At 40.4% G+C, this 18643-nt stretch overlaps 1 protein-coding gene across 2 annotated transcripts in view; it reads right to left on the reverse strand.

Annotated features, from left to right (window-relative positions):
- Positions 1–808: 808 nt before the first annotated feature.
- Positions 809–18643, reverse strand: part of crb2b (crumbs cell polarity complex component 2b) — a 51592-nt gene continuing 33757 nt past the window's right edge. For both annotated transcript variants that reach the window (XM_061729698.1, XM_061729699.1), the window contains exons 10-13: positions 13130–13991; positions 11478–11594; positions 11237–11363; positions 809–3232 (exon numbers count right to left, since the gene is read on the reverse strand). In XM_061729698.1, coding sequence (XP_061585682.1) covers positions 3011–3232; positions 11237–11363; positions 11478–11594; positions 13130–13991 — 1328 coding nt within the window. In that variant the 3' untranslated portion in view covers positions 809–3010. The remainder of the gene's footprint in view (positions 3233–11236; positions 11364–11477; positions 11595–13129; positions 13992–18643) is intronic.

Consider the following 18643-nt stretch of genomic DNA (forward strand, 5'->3'; position numbering starts at 1 on the left):
GCCCCGCCCCTTCATCTGATTGGTCAATATTTGATAGTCCCTATTTTCTGGCATAACTAAGGAATGGTTTGACATAAAGAGTCGTGGGTGGTTTCATCGGACTCGGTTTTGAGTCCTTGAACATAATTGGTACAAATTAGCCCCGCCCCTTCTTCTGATTGTTCGATATGTGATAGTTCCGATTTTCTGCAATAACTTTTGAATGGTTTGACATAAAGACTCGTGGGTGGTGTCATCGGACTCGGTTTTGAGTCCTTGAACATGATTGCTGCAAATTAGCCCCGCCCCTTCATCTGATTGGTCGATATTTGATAGTTCCTACTTTTAAAATAACTCAAAATAACTTTTGAATGGTTTGATATAGAAAGTTGTGGCTGGTGTCATCCGCTAAATGTCCAGGCCTGAAGAATCTACATGCAAGTCATACAAGCTTCCACTGTAGCACGCCTGAACGTGCACAAGGGTGCGAGGGCGAGGAAAGTATTCTATTGGAGCTGTTATCCAGTGTTATTGTAGATGTCTCCCAGAAGACAGCGTGAGGGTGATAGTGGGATGCAAAAAAACAAAAGTTGGAAGAGAATGTCTGTGTTGCGCCAGAAAGTTTCCATTGGTGCGCAGTTCCATATAGCATACAAGGATGTGTCTGATACTCTTTTCATAGGTAGTTATCTGTTCTGTGACACCTCCTCAGCACTGCAGAGAAAGACTTTAATAAACAAGAACAAAAACTAAGAGAAAAAAACCCCCAATGAATTTCAATTCAATTAAATTTTATTTATATAGCGTCTATTACAACAGAAGTTGTTTCTAGGCGCTGAATACTTGGAATACTAACATATTAGGATATCACATGCATCCATATTTCCAGTCATTTGTAATGGGGATTTCTGATTATTTTAAATTATTTTATTGGTTGTGGTCAATAGGATGAACGACAGCAAATTCTACACAGAGATGATGGAATACATCAATACAACAATATCCTCAGTAACAATTTACAATCGTTTATTGGTTATTTATTTCTGTGAGGTAAAAGAGCCAATTATTTCATGCAGCTCATCAACATTAAGAAAATACAACATTTACTCATCTGTTTTCAGACTAAAATCTAAACGTATACAGAGCAGACATCAAGCTGTTTTATTAGATTATGGGGCTTAGTTTTATTGATTGCTGTCTTCTTCCATTAACAATATTTTCCTAATAATGTTAAGTTAAAATGGATGTTTTTCTCACTAACTGGAAAGCTGCCCTGAAATAATAAAAATAAACCCTATCTTAACAAATGACTGTCCAAAAATAAGGCTTGGATATCTGAAATGGTAAAAAGTCGACCTCTGCAAATTTATGCTTCACTTATGTAATTGATATTTATTTTTTATTGTACATGGAGAACACCAGACATAAATGCGGTGATAAATCATAACATAAATAATAACGTAAAATGTATGCCATGCATCCGCGTAAACTCAAGATAAAGATAAGCACCATTGATGACCCTGGTTACATGGCTTTGTAAAGTTAACAGCATTAATAAGCAATGTGTGAAGGCAAATGACAGGCTGGACATTTGGGGTGTATGATAAATACAGTGACATCAGACTTTATGGGTTAATTAAAAAAAAAATTCATAAGAGAATAAACATTAATATCAGTCTGATCTCTGATCAGACTATCGGATTTTTACAGACCCACCAAAATCAAAGGTGTGTCTGAGTTGTGCCACAAAATTGTAGTGAGAAAACTATGTTGTCTTTCAGTTAAATTGTTTGGATTTTTTGTAATTTGTTTTAAAATCTACAATATCCACAGTAAGCAGAGCTGCAAGTTTATGAATGTAAAAAAATGACTAGACACGATGACCGCATCATGGTGCCAAATACTCTCTCTGAGTTATAAGATACATTGTAGCTTTCTGTACTTGTGTAATTACTCTAATCCTTGCATCCTCATATGGAGAAGGTGTGTCCTGAAAACAAATCTCCCTGCAGTTAGCAATGCTTACTTTTTTCATGTCTCATCAATAGCGGAATGTATTGTTTTTTAAATTCTGAACTTAAGTTTGCGTCCTCGTGATCCCTTCATTCAATAAATAAATTCCCTGCCTTTAGCTACTTTAAAACAGAGCAAGATAGGTTTGGTCTACTTTTCTCGCTCTTTTTCTTGAAGAAAAATGTTAACTAAAATGCAATTTTGCATTACTTTAGCCAAAAATAATGCAAAATTTAAGTCTTCCTTTTTTCCAATTTCTTTCTGACTCTGGAACTTATTCATATTCACTAAAGGAGATGTGGCATCCTCAAACCATAGTAATGACATTTCAGCAATTAAATACAGCTCCATTTGAAAATATTCAAAAATATATTTCTGTACCACCTCGACATATACAATACATAACACAAAACAATGAGCAAAACAAAATATTACACAAAATATGGGTTAGATGATCAGCAGTGCACAATGACAATATGATACAGCAGTTACGACTCTTTTGGGTGGGGGGGGGTGGGGGCTGCAGTCTTCTCCAGCAGCACATTCACATTAAAAGTCACATTCTATTAAATAACCTATATGGATCTATTTATTCACACCAGAGGCTCCCTGGAAGACACTTTAAAAAATGCAGATGAGAGTTTTTCTTTGCTAAGTCATAAATGATTAAGTAGTTGCACTTATTTAACCACAAACAGGTTGTCAAACAACTTCATTGAGATTGACATTGTCCTCAAAACTCAACCTTTCAGTGGGTTTATTAGGGTGAGACTCTCTTTTTGTTACAGGACAGTCCAGGTAATCATGAGATGGTCTCTCTCGCTGTCAGGTCTTTTCCCATCCAACTCTCAGGGTCTAACATTAGTAGTTATTCAAGCAGAGGGCCTGCTATTGATTTGTCCTCCATTTCTTCTCAATAGGGAGGGAATGCAAACTGTTTGCCACTGCAGAGCATATGCTATCTCTGCCCTGGATATTTAACCTTTGGAAGTAAGGCTGTGAGGATGAGCTTCAGGTCTTAGATCAGCCTTTCCTCTGGAGGCACTTTGAGGACACTCCCCATTTCAAGCCGGGCACCACCCACCTCCTGGGAGCTGGGACTGTATGTGCCCTCAGACTGGCGTTTCTTTCGCGCTGTCATGATGAGGAAAAACACCACCAGAATAGTCAATAGGGCACACAAAGTTGTCAGCGGGATGGTAACTGCCAGCCAGGGAACTTGTTCCGTCTGCTCCTCTTTCTGCAAAAAAACACCATGGTATATGTTTATATGACCATATCTTTTTTTAAATTCCTTTTTTATGAAATAAACTTAGCACAAAAAATAAGGAAATTTGAGTTTGGTAGATTATTTCTTTGTTGTAAGAATACTTCCTGGCAACGAATCTTATACTATTGCAAAGCCTATTTATTTCCCTTTTAAATGGTAACACTTGTGAGCAACATACATTTGTGGGATGAGCAGCACAGTATGTGGGTTGTGCCCATGAAAAATTTGCTAAATCTTCTCTGCCTATTTTGCCATTGACTCTTGTTTGGTGTTTGGTGTATTGGATGATTGAAATTTGAAAAAACGACACATGTTGACAATTAAAAAATGTATCCATTTAACAAATAGTAGTGTGTGGAAGAACCATACATGGCCACAACAATAATAATAATAATAATAATAACTTGGATTTATATAGCGCCCTTCAAGGCACCCAGAGCGCTTTACAGAGATCATTATTCATTCATACACATTCTCTCTGGTGGTGGTAAGCTACAATTTGTAGCCACAGCTGCCCTGGGGCAGACTGACAGTGTGGCTGCCATATCGCGCCAAATGGCCCCTCCGACCACCACCAACATTCATACACATTCAAACACATTCACACGGGGCAAGGTGGGTAAGGTGTCTTGCCCAAGGACACTACGACAGCAAACTGGGACAGAGCGGGATTCGAACCGCCGACCTTCCGATCATTGGACGACCCGCTCTGCCACCTGAGCTACTGCCGCCCCAACAACAACAACAACACTATTATACGGCATAAAAATGCTTCTCAAACACTGTATATATGTATGTATTGTTTGTTTTACGTCTCCTTCGGTAATTGGATTATGTAGCGCAATTAGCCAAGAAGTTGTAAACTTAAAAGGTTTTTCCTGAAATGAAGGTAAGAGTTTGTTGATGAGCTGTGCTGCCTTTGCAAGGCACACAACTTGAGTCATTAATAAATTGAAGAGCCTCAGAAAGAAGTTATTCATGGTCAATGAACACAGCAGTGGGAGTATCACAGGGACACTGCTGGTCATAGCCTATAATGTTTGTGCAACATGATTGCTAAGCAAATACAGCAAGAACCATCTCCTGCATCAGCCAACTCTTCAGATTGCGGTGAAGCCAGAGAGGCCAACCAAATGGAGAGGGGACCATTCTGTTACGTAGTATCACTCTAATGCCTCCAGAGTCATCTTCCCTCCCTTCAACTCGGCTTCAGGCACCAGAAAGGGAATAACATGCCTAGCTTTACAGTGCATTGCCCAGTGTGCAATAGAGGAGCGATAGGGCCAGGGTCCATCACATCAGGCAAGACCTCAGCTGCAGACTGTGCAAAAAATCCCCAGAAACAATCAACACATAACAATGGGATGCAAGATGCTGACAGACAAAGCATACATGGAATGGCACAACCAGGTGGCAGTTATAATGTACAGAAACATGTGCACTGAATATGGGTTGGAAGTCCCAAAGGCAAGGTGGGAGATACCTCCACCCGTGGTGGAGAATGAAAGGGCAAAGATCCTGAGGGACTCCCAGATCCAGACCTATTGGACTGGTGATGGCTAACCACAGTCCCCCCCTCTGATCGTCTGCTTGCTTCCACCTGTCGATATAGATGTCTGCTATATATATAACATCTTGGCCTGCCCCACCCCCCGCCCCCCCCTCTGACCACCTCAGGCCCCGTTTACACGGAGCAAAAACGGAGGCGTTTTCATGCGTTTTGGCCGTTCGTTTACACGAAAACGGAGGTCAAAGTCACCAAAAACGATCATTTCTGAAAACGCCGGCCAAAGTGGAGATTTTCAAAAACTCTGTTTTCACGTTTGCGTCTAAACAGAGGAAAACGGAGGAAAACGGAGATTTAGGCTCAGAACGTCACAGAAACATCACCAGCATCATTTGTGCGACCTGTGTTTACAATTTGTTTGGCCACCGTCAATATTTTCTTGTATTTTATATTCTAAAGTCACACTTAAAAAGTAAGACCCCGTCCACACGTAGCCGGGTATTTTTAAATCCGAATATTTCCCCCCCTCCGTTTATAAAATAATTTGTATCCACATTACATCGTTTTTAAAAAAAAAAACCCTTCCACAAATAACCGAAGATCTGCTTTTTCGACCACATTCATAAGCATTCTAAACCTGTAGATCATCTGCGCTGAAAAGGAGGGTTTCTAGCCACAGGAGCTTAACTCCCTGGTATAATTCAGATATCCGCATGTTGAAACAAAACGTGCGTAAAATGGAAAGGAAGTGGTACTCTTGTAGGTCTGTAGACTCTTATCGTGAATGGAAAGATATTCTAATAGTATATAAAAAAGCCATTCGCAAAGCCAGAACAGCTTATTATTCAACGTTGATAGAGGATAACAAAAGTAACCCACGTTTTCTGTTCAGCACTGTAGCCAGGCTGACAAAGAGTCACAACTCTGTTGAGCCGTGCATTCCTGCAGCTCTCAGTAGTGAAGACTTTATGAGCTTCTTTAACAGTAAAATCGCGAGAATTAGAGAAGAAATCAACCAGCCGGTTGTGGGCGTTTCTTCAGCTTTAGCGACTTCCCTAGGCTCTGACTTGACTCTAGACTGTTTTGATCCTATAGACCTCCCTGAGATGACTTCACTCATTAATAGAGCTAAGTCAACCACATGTATGTTAGACCCCATCCCGACTCCACTATTCAAGCATATTTTTTCTCTTATTGGTACGACAATACTGGACCAAATTAACCTATCCCTAAGTTTAGGATATGTACCACAGGTTTTCAAAGTCGCAGTAATTAAACCTTTACTTAAAAAACCTTCTCTTGACCCAGACACCTTAGCTAATTATAGACCAATTTCCAACCTTCCATTTGTGTCTAAAATTCTGGAAAAGGCAGTTTCAAGCCAGTTATGTGACTATTTGTATAGAAATGATCTGTTTGAAGTCTTTCAGTCAGGGTTCAGAATGCATCATAGCACAGAGACAGCACTGGTTCGAGTCACGAATGACCTCCTTATGGCCTCAGATAAGGGATTAGTGTCCATACTGGTTCTACTGGACCTCAGTGCTGCTTTTGACACTATAGATCATGGCATTTTACTGCACAGGTTAGAGCATGTTGTTGGGATTAAAGGGACAGCTCTATGTTGGTTTAAATCATACCTATCTGACAGGTTCCAGTTTGTTCATGTACATGAGGTTTCTTCGGAACAGTCAAGGGTCTGTTATGGTGTTCCGCAGGGTTCAGTGCTAGGGCCAATCTTGTTCAGTTTATACATGCAGCCGTTGGGAAGTATAATCCAGAATCACGGCATACACTTTCATTGTTACGCAGCTCTATTTGTCTATGAAGCCGGATGAAACAGAACCGTTAGTTAAACTTCAGGCATGTCTTAGGGACATCAAGGACTGGATGTCCAGAAATTTCCTGCTTCTAAATTCAGATAAAACAGAGGTTATCATTCTTGGTCCAGAGCATCTTAGGAAGGGATTAGATGGTGTTGCGATGGCTTCCAGTGCAACTGTGAGAAACCTTGGTGTTATTTTCGATCAGGATTTGTCGTTTAAACCATATGTCAATCAGGTTTGTAAAATAGCCTTTTTCCATCTCCGTAATATTGCAAAGATTAGGAAAATCCTCTCGCAGAGTGATGCAGAAAAACTAGTTCATGCGTTTGTATCTTCTAGACTAGATTACTGTAATGTGTTGTTAGCAGGATGTCCAAGTAATTTGCTGAATAGGCTCCAGCTGATCCAAAATGCAGCAGCACGAGTACTGACAGGAATTAGCAGGAGAGACCACGTCTCTCCAGTGTTAGCGTCGCTCCATTGGTTACCCGTAAAATTCAGAATCCAATTTAAAATTTTATTACTTGCGTATAAAGCCCAAAACGGCTTAGCTCCGCATTATTTGCAAGACCTGATAGTGCCTTATGTTCCTGTCAGAGCTCTCCGTTCTCAGAGTGCAGGTTTACTCGTAGTTCCTAGAGTATCTAAATGTAGATTTGGAGGGCGGGCGTTCTGCTATCAGGCACCACTACTATGGAACCAACTTCCAATCTGGGTTAAGGAGGCTGACACCACCTCCACCTTTAAAACTAAACTTAAAACATTTCTGTTTAGTAAAGCCTATAGTTAGTGTTTAGTAAACCTCTAGCTGGTGTTGGTAAATCTCTAGGTAGTGTAAACTTTAGTGTGTCAGAGTCGCTCCTGTAGTTTCTTGTGCTGGCCCCCCCTTCTCCTCCCTTTTCTCTCTTTTGTCCATGTTGCAGCATCCTTTGCCGGACACCGGAACCTGCAGGTGGTCGTGGGTGGCTTGTAGCTTGCATTACGGAGCACAAGTCTTTCCCTGACCCTGCACCCCAAACTGGGACTTGCTGATTGGGCCGGAGCTTCGGGAGCTGCATGCTGGCCTGCGGTCCCCACCCCTGGTCATCCCGTTGCTGGCCCCCCCTTCTCCTCCCTTTTCTCTCTTTTGTCCTGCAGGTGGTCGTGGGTGGCTTGTAGCTTGCATTACGGAGCACAAGTCTTTCCCTGACCCTGCACCCCAACCTGGGACTTGCTGATTGGGCCGGAGCTTCGGGAGCTGCGTGCTGGCCTGCGGTCCCCACCCCTGGTCATCCCGTTGCTGCTTCCACCTGCCTGCTGTGCTGTTGCCGTCCCTGACCCACCAGTCTGGCCCTCGGCAGGAGGGTCCCCCCTTATGAGCCTGGTCCTGCTCAAGGTTTCTTCCCTCCTAAAGGGGAGTTTTTCCTTGCCACTGTTTGGCTTAGGGTTTTTCTCCCACTAGGGGAGTTTTTACCTGCCATTGTTTATGTAATAACTGCTCGGGGGTCATGTTCTGGGTATGGGTCTCTGTAAAGCGTCTAGAGACAACTCTGTTGTATTAGACGCTATATAAATAAAATTGAATTGAATTGAATTGAATTGAATGTTCTCGGTCTGTGGAAAGCGTCTAGAGACAACTTCTGTTGTAATAGACGCTATACAAATAAAATTGTGAATAACCACAAAGTTCTATGTACATACGACTGATACATGGTAGGTTGATGTAATACACAGACAACTACAGTATTTTCGTGACCATTAGGCGCATATAAACGTCTTATTTTTTTTTTCAAACTGTGCGGCGCCCCCAATGGCGCAGTGCGCCGAATGTGTGTTGTCGGGGGCTCTCACCTGCTCCCTCGCGGGAGCGCCTTGAGAAGCAGCGTGCGTTCCAGAGGAACCGCCGCCCGAGCGGCAGCCGACGCGTCCCGCGGGCGGGAAGGTCGGCCTGCCCGGCCAGAGTGGCCAGAGAGCTGCACGCCCGGCTCGTGCCGACATGCTGAGCAATTTTCTTGGTCTCAGCGAGATCGGGCTGAGACCAGGAAAACTGCTCAGCACGTCGGCACGAGCCGGGCGTGCAGCTCTCTGGCCACTCTGGCCCGATCAGCGCGATCGGGCTGCGGATGAAGCCCGACGGGCTGAGTCCTGACAACTGTTCCACTTTCTTCGCTGTCAGAATCACTTTCCATGCACCTTCTCCTGGATTAGTGATTTCTCCCCCATTGGTGATTTAAAACATTTTAGTACTTTGTAATAAATACTTAAATAAAGCACAATAGAACTCAGTTTTGCTCCCGCTCTATTTTTAAATAGGCACACTTCTATGCTTGTGTGTGTGTTGTCGTAAGGCGGCGCGTCATTTGTGTGTGTAGACGGCGCCTTTTTGTTCGGTGCGCCGTGTGTGTTTGTTAAATACAGAAATGGCACACATAACTGAGACTGCGCCTTTCCACAAGTATGGTCGCGAAAATACGGTATATAAAGAGGTGTAGACAGCAGACAATGAGGTGGTGTTAGCAGGGATTTTTCAATTCTGGTCCTCACTTTTAAAAGTGGAGGTGGTGTCAGCCTCCTTAACCCAAATTGGAAGTTGGTTCCATAGTAATGTTTTCTGATAGCAGAAGACCCGTCCTCCAAATCTACACTTGTAGATTAAACCTGCAGTAAACCTGCAGTCTGAGAACGGAGAGCTCTGTTAGGAACATAAGGCACGATCAAGTCTCGTAAACATCGTAGAGGTAGGCCGTTCATGAGTTTATATGCTAGTAACAAAATTTTGAATTGGATTCTAAATGAAAAGAGCTAAACACAACAGTGACATGATCACTCTTGGTGATTCCTCTCAACACTCGCGCTGCTGCATTTTGGATCTGCTGGAGGCTATTTAGAGAATTAATCGGGCATCCTGCTAATAACACACTACAGTAATCTAACCAAGAAGTTACAAATTCATGAATTAATTTTTCAGCATCACTCTGGGTGAGGATGCTCCTAATCTTTCCCATATTATAAAGATGATGAATTCTGATCAAAAATAACAGTTGTACTAGAGGCCATCAAAACATTGTTTAATTAATTACTAAGGCCGAATTTATACACAAAAAGATATTGGACATCCAAATCTTAACGTCCTTAAGACATGCCTGAAGTTTTGCTAACGGTTCGGTTACAGGTTGACCTGACCCAATATTGTCGTACCAATAAGAGAGAAAACATTTTTGAGTAGTCGAGTTGGGATTGTGTCTAACAGACATGGGGATGATTTAGCTTTATTCATGACAGAGATCAGCTCAGGGATGTTTATGGGAACAAAACAGTTTAGAGTCAGGTTAGGACCTGAGGAAGTCAATGAAGCTGAAGAATTGCCCACAGCCACAACTAGGTCGGCATCTAGGGGAAAAACGTGAAATGATTGGTTGTGATCCGTGTGCCTGTGTTTAGGACTTCCTTTGAACCGTCATCCACCTGACTATCCGGCTGTTCAAGAGCTGCAGGGGAATGCTAACAGCTGGTTCTTTAGCCCATTCCGCTGTTACTTCAGCCTGGCTAGCTGCCATGTCTACCAGACTGTCTTGTTGGCAGAACTGGGCCTCACTGAGTCTTGCCTTCAAGGCTGTAAATTCAGTTAAATTCAAAATACTTTATCAATCCCCGTTGGGAAATAGATTTTGATTTAATTTAAATAAACTACACCACACACTTAGTGTTTGCTGAGCAGTAAGATGGAGAATTGGTGGAGAGGAGGAGGCCATGGTAACAGACTAATAGATTGAAAATGAATCGGTGATTGGTAACGTTGAAAGTTTCATAAGGAAAATGCAAGAGTGAAACAAAGGTGCAAGTGCTCAGTTGAAAAACACCACCTACAGTCTTAAGTAAGCAGAAAAATAAGTCAAGTTTGGATTCAAAAAATTAGAAGGATCAGAGTCTGTGACACTGCCTTCAGACTGTACAAACAACAAACAGGAAGTGATGCAATATGTTACTGCACAGCCGTATGTATGTATTAATGTTTTTATATTTGTGTGTGTGTATATACAAATATATATATACATACTGTATGTATGTGTATATATATATATATAATATATATATATATATATATATATATATATATATATATATATATAGCCTATTTACACACATAGGGTCAATGTTTTTGTCATTTCATTATGATATGCAGTTTTTGTTTTTCTGCTGAACTGAAGAATTGTCACCTAGCATTTATATTACTGAAGCTCCTGAATAGCTCAGCCAAGCTTCAACATGTAGAACATTTATAGATAGACCCAAAATAGCACGTGCAGACACTTCCGTTCCAGCCTGGCTGAGCCTGAGAGGATCTGCAAAGATGAATAGGATAAACTTCCCGAATGCTGTAGTGCAAAGGTTGTACAGATTTACCCAAGAGGACTTAAAGCTTGTGATGCCACCAGTTGTACAAATTAGCTTTTTAGTTACATGCTATACATGATTTGAAAACAGTCTTAGGTGAAGATTTATCAGTTATATATTATGCTGTTGTTTTGTTTCAAGGTCATGTTTAGTGATCACAGGAGTTGAACATATCTTGAAAAGGATTTTCAATAAGAAACTATGAACATAATTGTGCCAAAATGCTCTGAAAATGCTTAACTTGTATCCTTTGAAGACGTCACTTACATTGCTTTCACACAATTTGCCACTAAAGCCCCGGACACACACACACTGGTAGTGGCTGAGTCGGTCCAGACAGGTGGCACCGTTGAGGCAGGGACTAGACTCACACTCGTTTACTTCTGTTTCACACCTGAAACACATTAGAGGGTTTGATCGCATCAATGACTGACGAACAAGCATGGACATTCGTTGTCTGTCCACCGTAGCTGTTGTGTGTTTAGACATGTTCCCGGTACACACTCACCTGTCACCGGTGTATCCAGGCTTGCAGGTGCAGTTGCCTCCAGAATCACCACCAATACAAATCCCTCCATTAAGGCATTCTGTGTTTGCATCACATACATTTCTAGGGTACCGCCACCTAGACACCCCCACACACACACACAAAGACATAACACTCTATAATTATTTATATTACATGATATACAGCATGTGATAGATTTGTCACATGTACTGCATCAGTAGTAGTAGTAAATAATATAACCATTGTGACTTTTACAGACTTTCTCTTTAGCTGGCAATTTGTCTGACAAAAGTACATACATACACTCGGTCAACACACATATCATATTGACCAAACAAAGTGTGACCACAATAACTTACCGTATCTATCTTGTTTCCTGACACACTGTTTGTGCTTATCAAGTTCAGTACTTGATGTTATGTTTATGCTTTGTTTTGTTCTACAGTCAATTGTATCCTTGTTGTCCTATCTGTATTATCATCTGCCTAGCCAAAACGTTTACAAATAAACATATATGCAAAAAGTATATTGATTTTCAAATACCACTACTTTTAGATGATTTATTTTTCAATTTGAAATGACCTGCTGGTGAAAACCGAACTATGATTCAAGCCCATGCAGTAAACCACATTAGCAGTGATTACTTGCAGAAGTGTTGTTGTTTTTTTATCAATTTGATATAATAAGCTTCTAATATTGTTTAGGGAGCATTTTAGCCCACTTTTTCTTTATTACATGGCTTCGTTCTGGACATTTTTATGGACACGTTTTTCAATGTTCCGACACTGAGTTGTGATGTGGTCTTTGACTGTGTCCCTGCAACACCGTGATTTTTACTTTTCTTTTATACAATTATTTATTTGTTCATGTGTTCAGGATAATTGTCTTATAATAATACCCAGTCTCAATTAACCTTTAATTGTTGCTAGAATTTCCCACGTTTAACTTTAGTATATTTTGGGTATGGAGAATTATTCATGTTTGATATAACATATGCAAAAGGATAAGGCCCTATGGCAATTTTTTCTCAACCAAATGTGGCACTGGGTATTTTGGCTAAACAGCTACAATGTGGTCGTATTCGGAAGGTATTAGAAACTGTCATCTTGTGAATTATTATGCAGCTATGCAACAGTGTTGAGGTGTCTAAAAAATGAAGACATTAACATGATAAAATTCTAATCCGGTTTATAAAGCGGAATAAAACTGTTAATAAAGTGAAAGTACTGTGAGCTAGCTTGTATATACCCACTTGAGATATTCAAAAAAGAAATTAAGTTGACAGGAAAAAAGATACATGAGTATGAGTTCATACTGTCTGCATTAATTAAAAATCAAGTAACTTTAATATTTCACTTATTTTATTGCGGTTTTTCTTTCTTTTTCTTTTTCTTTGCAAGGCTGTACGCAACTTACTTTGTTTTACTACACCATTTCTAAAAGTGTAGCCTAACCTTTCAAATAAGTTAATGAAAAAAAGAAAGTAACGTGTCTCTCATGAAGGTAAATGAAAGATATGGGAGGAGGTTGTTTCTATATGATACCCTAAAAGTATATTTTTTCACCCCACTTAATATCAACACACGCTCAAAACCAAGCGATACTTGGTATAAAATAAGCATCAAATGTGAATGAGGAAAGTGGGTACTCACTGGCAGCGTTTGCCAATGTAGGCAGGAGGACACGCACAGGTATGAGTGCCTGCTGCTTCCACACATTTTCCTCCGTTCACACAGCTGAATTCCAAGCAATTATCCACCTCGTCCTGACAGTTTTTACCTGCATATCCAGGCTCACAGTCACATTGATAGTCTGCCAGGAGGTCTTTACACACACCATAGACACAAGGATGTGAAGAGCATTCATTAATCTGTGTCTCACACAGTGTCCCTTCCCAACCAGGTTGGCAGCTGCAGTTAAACTCATTAAATTGGTCTTTACAGACACCCTGGTTGAGGCAGGGCTGGGAATCACAAATCAGAGCTCCTTGGCATCCAATGGTGGGTTCATGCCCACTCAGTCTGGAGAACCTACTCATCTGAGGGGTGTCTGGTACGTTGATGAGTGGCAAGTAGACACTGCCTACTCTCACCTCCCCTATACATCCATTGTATTTCTCTGCTAGCCAGATTTTGCTTTGATTAAGGAAATTTAGGTTGCCGCCAACCCCAAAGCTGTCCCCAGCTCTGTGTCCATCGATGGAGAGGCGCCAGCGAGACACTAACTGTCCAGGGTCGACCATGCTGAGTTGGATGTGGTGCCATGCTCCATCTGTTATGGTCCTATCACCCACAAAGGCCAACAGTTCCGCACCATTGCCGCTGTACAGTTTGACCAGCAGACTGGAGTTGAGTAAGCCCAGGCAGAAGACTTCAGTTGTACCAGCAGCCCGCAACAAGATGCCATTCTCATCTCGCGTTCGGATGTCCACGGTGATGTTTGTAACCGGTGTCAGCAAGGAACCATTGGCAACAAATTGGAGGGAGTTGTCCTGAAAAGTAGCTTCAGTTAAACCTGTGGAAGGGATTAATGTGAGTAAAGGTTAAAAATCCATTGTGTGCAAGTTACAAGTCAATTCACATTTTCTCTTGTGTGTATATATATATATATATATATATATATATATACACACACAGCATATGTATATAAAACTAATATAAAAATATTGCTGTAAAAATTTGATGGATTTAATTCATGTTGATAGACTTGTTTTAGTACCTCTGTGCCTTGCACCAACACTATTAGCGTAGTAATTAAATCCACTTCAAATACTTTATTAATGGCCAAAGGGAAATTATTCATTTCATATAAATCTACATTAATTAATGTAAATTAATATTTGATTAATCTATACAGTAGAGCTTCCAAACTGTCAAAAAATACTAAAGTATGAATGACTTTCTCCATTGTGCATTTGTACAAGTTGGTGGAGAGGACCCATTTCAGCTTTGCCCTGAATCTCACACAAGTGGACAGTTTTGTTGGTGCTTTTCTGTTAAAGAAGGAAAAACCAAAAATGGTAACTGAACCAAGTAGAATGAAATAATAATGTAATTAAAATTGACCAACTTTTTAGAATTGTGGTTGAGGAAAATTATTTAAAAAAAAACTTTTGAAAATACCAACCAACATCTGTACCAAAAAATGAATCCACGTCGGTTCCTTTTCTATTCCACATGTTTTCCTCCTCAGTATAAACTAATAATTTTCTCTAGAAATGTGCAGGGTTTCTTGAGTAACATACTCAGCCGTATAAGATAGAATACATTACATGCTTTAAAGTGATGTAGTTTGTGATGTGAAAGTTTTGCATGTAAAAAGCACACATTCTGAATGTATATATCTGATTTTGACAAAGTATCAAACTTGCTCTTTTAGCAGTTTCTTTTACTGACTTTACTTGTACTTGACTACTTGTTTTTAAATATATGGCTTGTCAGCAAGTGGGAAGCAGGAAAAACAGTAATGCAAGCCAAAAATTTCCTTTCCCTCGAATAAGAAAAAGAAAGAAAATTTAAAAACAAGGGAATTAGAATGGGAAATTAAAGCATTGGAGGAGGCTTTCCGGACGTCTGCAGACGAACATATCCTTAACAGAATAAGGGAAACTAAGATAGAATAAAATAAAATAATTAACACCAAAACGCAGTTTCTGGTACAAAGGCTTGGCTTGAGAACTTTGCACACGCTAACACATCAGGGAGATATTTAGCCAATCAATTAAAAGTAGACAAGGAAAAAACAACTATAACATCCATTAAGGACCAATAAGGGAATATTATGCATGATCCCTGTTCAATAAACTCAATCTTTAGAGATTTTTACAGTTAATGATATTCATCACAAGTGGATCCACCAGACCAATCCATTGATCAGTTTCTTGGAAAAATTAATCTGCCAAAGTTACATCATGAGCAGGTTAGGAATTTAGATTCGCCACTCTCAATGGGAGAACTCCATGAAGTTCTCCAGCATATGTCCAATAATAAAGCTCCGGGTCCTGATGGCTTTCCAGCCAAATTCTATGAAGAATTCTGGAGCATATTAGCACCAACATTTTATAAAATGATCTTAAACGTTAAGGAGAATAAAAGTTTACCCTCAAATATGAATTCTGCTAATATCAGCCTCCTGTTGAAACCAGATAAGGATCCTATGCTCCCATCGAGCTACCGCCCAATATCACTTATAAATGTACATCTCAAAATAATCTGCAAAGCTCTTTCCAAACGTCTGAAAAGAATTACCCCTTCTATTATACACCCGGATCAAACAGGCTTTATTAAGGGTAGACATTCTTCTAATACTCGTAGATCGGGTAAACTGGAAATTCCTATTGGCAACTTTGCACAAATTTGGATTTGGCAAATCTTCTATTGATTGGATAAAGATATTATTTAGCTCTCCCAATGCATGTGTAACAAATGATCAAACTTCTACAACCTTGAACTTGCAAAGAGGGACCAGACAGGGTTGTCCTCTTTCTCCTTCACTATTTGCAATATTTATTGAGCCCTTAGCAGCTGCTATTAGGCAAAACCAAAATATTAAAGGCATACAATGTAAAACTTTAGATCACAAGATACATCTTTATGTTGATGATGTATTACTCTTCCTCCAGAACTCACAAACCTCACTGTCACAGACAATTGCACTCATAGATTTTTCATCTCTATCAGACTACTCTATCAACTGGTCCAAATCCACAATTTTGTGCATCAACTGCAATTTCCAGAATACAGCCACTACTAAATTACAATCAGGAAACATCAGATATCTAGGCATAAACATCTCCCCTAGGCTGTCAGAGCTAACAAAACTATGTTCAGCTCTTAAAAAAAATAGAGGATGATCTTACCCGATGGAACTCTCTTCACATTTCACTCATGGGGAGAATTGCCACCATCAAAATGGTTTCACCGAAAATAAATTATCTTTTTTCAATGATATCCTTCAAACCCCCTTCCTCTTGGTTTAAGTCACTGGACTCATACGTGTCAAAATTTCTATGGAAAAATTAAACACCACGTATAAGCTTAAAAACATTACAAAAATCCAGAAACTGTGGAGGTTTAGACCTACCCAACTTCCCGAATTACTTCTTAGTTAGTAAGTTACAGTATATCTTAAAATGGTGCAAAAATCACTCACTAGATAGTCAATGGCTGGATTCAGAACAAGTGTTTTGCAATGATTTGGAAATCTCAGATTTACCATTTATTAATCCAAATATCAAACATCATAAATGCTTTAAAAGCATTAATATCAGCTCAACTCTGACAGCCTGGTGAGAATTCCTTAAAATAGCCAAAGTCTCACTTTCACCATGTGACAGCACACCCACATGGAACAACCCAGACATCCTGAAAAATGATAAAAAGACGGTGAACTTCACTCAGTGGAGAGACCAAGGAATAAAGTATTTACAACATATAATCATAAGTGGACATTTTGTACCTTTTAACACACTCACTGTTCAATATGGAATTAAAGCTGCAAGCAGCGATGAACGGGCCCTCGCACTCACGGCCACCGCCCCCCATAAACATATCAGAAATGATACCACCCACGACTTCCTATGTCAAACCATTCAAAAGATATAGCAGAAAAAAGGGACAACCAATCAGAAGAAGGAGCGGGGCTACTTCAGGCCAATGAAGGTCAAGGACTCATTACAGAGTCCCATGACACCACCCACGACTCTCTATGTCAAAACATTCAAATGTTATAGCAGGAAATAGGGACAACCAATCAGAAGAAGGGGCGGGGCTAATTAAGGCCAAAGAAGCTCAAGGACTCTTTACAGAGTCCCATGATACCACCCACGACTCTCTATATCAAAACATTCAAATGTTATAGCAGGAAATAGGAACAACCAATCAGAAGAAGGGGCGGGGCTAATTTTCACCAATTATGGTCAAGGACTCTATACCGAGTCCCATGACACCACCCACGACTCTTTATGTCAAACCATTCAAAAGTTATGGCAGAGAAAAGTATTCTAGGGGGCGCTGTTGAGCCGTTAGGCCACGCCCATTAATGCAAACCATGAAATATCAAATTTATCGCCAAGCCTGGCTTGCATGTAAAATTTGGTGAATAGGATAGAGACGCACATTTTGATGTATAACACACCTGGGTGCACGTTACGGTTCGGGCCGTATTAATTCTCGAAGGAATGGCTCATATTGCTCCAAAATTACGCGATTAATTCAGAATGTTTAAAATGGCCGACTTCCTGTTTGGTTTCGGCCATGGCGCCAAGAGACTTTTCTTTAAGTTGCGATATGATACAGGTGTGTACCGATTTTCGTTCATGTACGTCAAACCGTATTGTGGGGCTTGAGGCACAAAGTTTTCTCGGTCTGAACCAACCAGATGAAGGGTGGGCGCGCTTTTTGGCGTCTAGCGTCGCCACGGTAACGCTTTTGAAAGAGAAAAGTAATGCGTGTTGTCGCAGGATGGAGACGCACATTTTGATGTATAACACACTTGGGGACACGTTACGGTTCGGGCCGTATTAACTGCCGAAGGAATGGCATGAATTGCGCCAAAGTGACACGATTAATTCAAAATGGCTGACTTCCTGTTCGGTTTCGGCCATGTCGCCAAGAGACTTTTCTTTAAGTTGTGTACTGATACAGGTGTGTAGCGATTTTCGTGCATGTACGTCAAACCGTATTGTGGGGCTTGAGTCACAAAGTTTTCCGGGGGGCGCTGTTGAGCCATTTTGCCACGCCCATTAATGTAAACCATTAAATATCAAATTTTTCGCCAGGCCTGACTTGCATGCAAAATTTGGTGACTTTTTGGGCACGTTTAGGGGGGCAAAAAGGCCCTCCTTCCGTCAGAAGAAAAAAAATTCCTACAGATACAATAGGGCCTTCGCACTGAAGGTGCTCGGGCCCTAATTAGCAGTAACAATGTTTTATAATACCAACAAGCTAAGTCCATAATAAGTAAAAAATATAAACTCAACCAACTGGATTTGCAACTTCCCATTAAGGTAACAGAGTTACTTAATCTAAACACCCCAAAATTACTATCGAACCTCTACAGGCCAATGTCCAAAATAGATAACTCAATCTCTCTTCCAATCTAAAAATGGGAGGCTGATTAAACACTAATCAAATGTCTTGGTCACAAATATGTTTAAATTTTCACTA

The sequence above is a fragment of the Cololabis saira genome, chromosome 9, assembly GCF_033807715.1.
Source record: "Cololabis saira isolate AMF1-May2022 chromosome 9, fColSai1.1, whole genome shotgun sequence".
Classification (NCBI taxonomy): Eukaryota; Metazoa; Chordata; class Actinopteri; order Beloniformes; family Belonidae; genus Cololabis; species Cololabis saira.